The following is a 5919-nucleotide window of genomic DNA, read 5'->3' on the forward strand; positions in this document are numbered from 1 at the left end:
AATAGCAATAAGGCTTGTAGCTCATCTTCTAAGGTCATCTCCATCACTGATAATTGATTAATCAAGCTCTGGAACTCGTTTAAATGCTCAGCAACACCTGTGCCTTCTCTAAATTTCAGATTTACCAACTTTCGGATCAGAAACGCTTTGTTACCTGCCGTCTTCTGCTCATACAATGACTCTAGCTTCTTCCATAGCTCATGAGCACTTTTCTCACTTGCTACATGGTGATAAACACTATCATCAAGCCATTGTCTGATTGTGCCGACTGCTTTCCGGTTCAGTTTTATCCAATCAGCTTCAGCCATCTCTTTTGGCTTTGCACTATCTCCTTCAACTGGCTCATACAGATCCTTACAATAAAGGATGTCCTCCATTTTGGATTTCCAAATCTGCCAGTTATTGTTTGTCAGCCTGATCATAGTGCTACTGCCTTCCATCTGAACCTAAGGGAAAAACACTCTTCAATAGAAAGTAAACCTAACAGCTCTGATACCACTGGTTAGGAATTTCAAGTTGAATAATACTTCCTATTGAAATCAATTGATCTGATTAATTTCACAAGTCAACCAAATCATACTAGCAGATCAGCAAAGTAATAAAGAACACCAGATTTACGTGGAAAACCCTCTCAACACGGAGGGTAAAAAACCACGGGGCAAAACCAACAGATTTCACTAATCAGTAAGAAACCGATACAATTGTTCCTCTCAACTTTAAACCTAAAGTTGAGGTATACATACAGAGAAACTAATTTCATTCAAACCCAAACAAATCTAGGTTTGAGAAAACATGAAATTCCCTTTACAAGTAAGAGAGAAATGAACCTGAGGGTAATCAAGACAAAGAAGGTGATACTCTGTTCTCCTTCTCTTCTTCTTCCTCTATATCTTCTTCCCTTCTTCTTCCTCTGTATTTTCTTCACTCTGTTTCTCTTGATCTCTTCACAGAACTCTCTCTGAAAATTGTGGTAGAGAGAGAAACAAAATTAGGGTTTATTTGGTTTTATATTGCCTAATTGGGCTGGACCCATAAGGCCCAACAATTTGTTGGGTCAACAAGAATTCTCAAAGTGCAACAAATTCTTCAAGAAGTATATAAGAAGTATATAAAAACGTTCAATGTGTTCTATTTCATTATATTCCATCCATATCCTAATTTCATTCCTTTAATATCTTTTCGATTTAGCGATATTTAAGACATTTTTTATTGTAGCCAATATTTTATCACGAACAATTCTTCTTGATTATCCATGGTTATTTTTAAATTAATAATGGATGTTTTTCATTAGTTGCCCATACAAACGTCAAATCTTATAATACACTTTTACTAACTTAAGATAATATCCTAAATTACTAAAACAAAATTCATTTTATCAAATTAGTGTTTATCTTTTAAAGAAACTAATCCAAATGAAGGAGGTCAATGTTCACAAACTAATAATAAAGTATAGAGTCAAACATGTGATTAGACAAAGTATATAGGTGGGCTACGAGAGTAACACATTGAGATTAAAAAGTACAAGAAATGATATTGACTAAATTGAATAAGAATGTTAAATATTAGGATTGATATATTTGGTTTATTTCTAGTTAGATACCTTAAGATTGTTTGATTCTTTTAATCAAAATTAAGGTTTTGTCTAGCTTTATAGTTGACAATTTTCTCACTTTTAGATCTTATTAAAATTGGTTTAAACTGTTTAAAAAATAACTTAAGTTTAATTCTCTTAAATTGTTGATGTGACCAAGCAGGAATAAAGTCAGACAAAATATGTATGAATTTAAAATGGACTTTTGCTCAGTTATAATTTATTTAAATTTTATCATTTGTGTTTAATAGTTGGTGTATATATATATATTTGTTAATGATTATATCATATTCTTTCCATGTCTTCGACGATTTATTGGTAAAAAAATATTTATTTTTTTAGAAAGTTTAATGAAATCATGTTTATAGTAATTATTTTAATATACTGCTTCTCATTTTGAATACAAATTCAAAATACATTTTTAAACATTTGACTAAGCCTTCCGGCATAATCTTAGGTCATAACTCACCTTCCGTGGATGAACCTTGTGGTCTTAAAATATACATTCGACTACACCTTTCAACATTATCTTAAGTCCCTAACTCACTATCCATGGATGAACCCCTCACTATTCTCAATCCCCACCATACATTGTCTTTAAGGATGCCATTCTTAAATATTCAATTACACATTTTGACATTATTTTAGGTTCTAACTCACCTTCTGTGGACGAAATTTGCGGTTGTAGTGTTACATTTAATATATAAGACCAAAGTTCGAATTCCACCGAACCGACCTCGTTGGGGAAACACAAAGCATCATTTATTCTTTTGCATAGTTAATGATTTATGTAACATTAATGTTGAGTCTATTGAATTCAATTGCACAATTGAATACATTAAGGGAGTATTTTTAATTTTATTTAACCAGAGTTTATTAACAGAGAAGTTGAAGAGATGACCACTAGAGAAGCACACCAATTAAGGTAACATTAATTAGCTAGCCGTCTTGACTAATTTCTACAATCAATGGTTGGTAGAACCTTCTCGAGAAAATCAAAGGACAGAAGAATTAGCTACTACAAGTACAGATCAGTCATGGAATACAGTTTAACCAGACCGTTGTTGAGATTCATTTGATAATATAATGGCATGGAAAGGACCGGGGATCGGAATTGATCTGGGTACGACATATTCGTGTGTTGGAGTATGGCAGCACGACCATGTTGAAATCATTGTCAACGATCAGGGAAACAGAACGACTCCATCATATGTTGCATTCACAAAGACAGAGAGATTGATTGGGGATGGAGCTAAGAATCAGGTAGCTGTCAACTCCATGAATACTGTTTTTGGTAAGTTTTTATTCTTCTTCTTCTTCTACTTTTATAATGGCATGGCATTCCATATATAGTTTTCAAAATCAAATTTTATGGTGCAGATGCTAAGAGATTGATTGGTAGGAGGTTTAGTGATGCATGCGTTCAAAGTGATACAAAGTGTTGGCCATTCAAGGTGATTTCCGGGTTAGAAGACAGACCAATGATCCTTATCAACTACAAAGGTGATGAGAGAAAGTTCTCTGCGGAGGAAATCTCTTCCATGGTTCTAATGAAGATGAAGGAGACTGCCGAGGCCTTTCTTGAAACACCAGTGAGAAATGCTGTCATTACTGTCCCAGCCTACTTCAACGACTCACAAAGGCAAGCTACAAAAGATGCTGGTGTAATTTCAGGTCTGAACGTGATGCGTATCATCATTGAGCCAACTGCTGCTGCCATTGCCTACGGTCTAGACAAGAAAAGAGCAAGCAGCGTTGGAGAGAAGAACGTCCTTATTTTTGACCTCGGAGGGGGAACATTCGATGTCTCTCTCTTGACCATTAAAGATTCCATCTTTGAAGTGAAGGCCACATCTGGTGATACCCATTTGGGAGGGGAAGACTTTGATAATAGAATGGTGAATCATTTTGTGCAAGAATTCAAACGCAAAAACAACAAAGATATAAGTGGAAACCCTCGTGCCTTAAGTAGACTGAGGATGGCTTGTGAGAGGACGAAAAGGACACTTTCATATACTTCCGAGACAACTATAGATATTGATTCACTCTTCGAAGGTGTTGACTTTAGTTTTAAAATAACCCAAGCAAAGTTTGAGAAGATGAACATGGATCTATTCAGTAAGTGTATGGAGAGTGTTGAGAAATGCTTGAATGATGCGAAGATGGAGAAGAGCAGCGTAAATGATATTGTTCTCGTTGGTGGGTCTACTAGAATTCCGAAAGTACAAAAGCTTCTTCAAGATTTCTTCAATGGAAAGGAACTCTGCAAGAGACTCAACCCTGATGAGGCTGTTGCCTATGGTGCTGCAGTTCAAGCTGCTATTTTGTGCGGTGAGGGAAATCAGAAAGTTCAAGATCTGGTATTTATGGACGTCACTCCTCTCTCTCTTGGAATTAATACAGTTGGAGGCATCATGGCAGTCTTGATTCCTAGGAATACTAGGATTCCTGTAAAGATGGAACAGGTTTTTAGTACATACATTCCTAGGATTCCTGTAAAGATGGAACAGGTTTTTAGTACATACAGTGACAATCAGTTGAGTGTTCCTATTACAGTTTACGAGGGTGAGAGATCAATGACGAAAGACAATAATTTTCTTGGAGAATTTGAGCTGTCTGGAATTTCCCCTGCTCCTAGGCTTGTTCCTGTTATCACAGTCTGCTTTGAAATCGATGCAAATGGGATATTAAACGTTTCAGCAGAGGAAAAGACTTCGGGTAAAAATAATAAGATGACAATAAAGAATGATGAAGGAAGGTTAACTACAGAAGAGATAGAAAAGATGGTGCAAGAGGTGGAGAAGTTAAAGTTGGAGGATGAGGAGCATAAGAAGGCAGCCAAGGCCAGGAATGAGGAAGAAATGTATGCCGAGTAATTACAAATTGTTCAGGAGGTTGATTGATTATTGATGTAGTTTGTACTTTTTGTTTTATTTATTGTCTATTTAATTTCTGTAGTATAATTAGTTGAATGGGTATTTTATTATTGCAATTTTGTTGTTAGACAATTGAAGCTACTTATATGTAGTTTTATTTGAAAAAAAAAGTATCCTCATTTGTTAGTTTCAGCTGTTAGCGGTTAGGGGTGCATAATTTGGGTTTACCCAAATCCAACCCTAACCCAAACCCAAAATATTAATTCGGGTTGGTTAATTTGGGTTGGGTTGGGTTTAGTATGAGTTGGATTTAATTTGGGTTGGGTTAGGGTTACCCAAATTATATAAATTTAATTTAATTCTCTATTATTAATCCAATATAAACTAATCATCTTTCAACTCTAAGTCGAACAGGTTTTTCACACGTTTAACATTTTTTCACACGTTTTTAATATTTTTAACACGTTTTCACACTTATAACACATTTTTCATTTGTTTAACACGTTTCACATTTTTGGCACGTTTTCACGTTTTTGGCACGTTTAACACGTTTAACACGTTTAACACGTTTTTGGCACGTTTAACACGTTTTTGACATGTTTAACACGTTTTCACACTAATAACATATTTCTCACGTTTTTGTCATGTTTTATATATGTTTAATACGTTTTTGACAAGTTTAACACGTTTTGACACATTTAAAACGTTTTTGACATGTTTAACACGTTTTTGACATATTTAACACGTTTTTGATAAGTTTAACACGGTTTTCACGTTTTTGACACGTTAACACGATTTTTACGTTTTTGGCACGTTTAACACGTTTTGAGATTTTAACATGTTTAACACATTTTTGATATATTGAACACGTTTTTCACATGTTTAATATATTTTTCACACGTTTAACACGTTTTTCACACGTTTAATATATTTTTCACGTTTTTGGCATTATTAACACATTTTTGACATATTTGACACGTTTTTCACATGTTAACACGTTTTCCCATTTTTGACATGTTTAACACGTTTTTGACATGTTGAACACGTTTAACACGTTTTTAGCTCATTTAACATTTTTTAGCACATTTAACATGTTTTGGTACATTTAACACGTTTTTCACATTTTTGCACGTTTTTCACGTTTTTGGCACGTTTAATACATTTTTGGCACGTTTAACACGTTTTTGACATTTTAACACATTTAACATGTGTTTGCACATTAAACATATGTTTGACATATTTAACATGGTTTTTGCACGTTAACACGTTTTGACAAGTTTTAACACGTTTTTGGCACGTTTAACACATTTTTGACATGTTTAACACGTTTTCACGTTTTTGGCACATTTAACACGTTTTCACGTTTTTGGCACATTTAACACGTTTTCACGTTTTTGGCACGTTTAACACGTTTTTCACGTTTGGCACATTAAATATGTAAAAAATGTATTA

The 5919-nt window shown here is 34.3% G+C and overlaps 1 protein-coding gene across 1 annotated transcript; it reads left to right on the plus strand.

Annotated features, from left to right (window-relative positions):
* The first annotated feature begins 3102 nt into the window (after positions 1–3102).
* On the plus strand, positions 3103–4467 carry LOC124945199 (heat shock 70 kDa protein 4-like). The gene is made up of 2 exons (XM_047485594.1): positions 3103–4056; positions 4102–4467. The coding sequence occupies exons 1-2, from the start codon at positions 3133–3135 to the stop codon at positions 4465–4467; spliced, it is 1290 nt and encodes a 429-aa protein (XP_047341550.1). The 5' UTR covers positions 3103–3132.
* The last annotated feature ends 1452 nt before the right edge of the window (positions 4468–5919 follow it).

Source organism: Impatiens glandulifera, chromosome 1 (assembly GCF_907164915.1).
Source record: "Impatiens glandulifera chromosome 1, dImpGla2.1, whole genome shotgun sequence".
Lineage (NCBI taxonomy): Eukaryota > Viridiplantae > Streptophyta > Magnoliopsida > Ericales > Balsaminaceae > Impatiens > Impatiens glandulifera.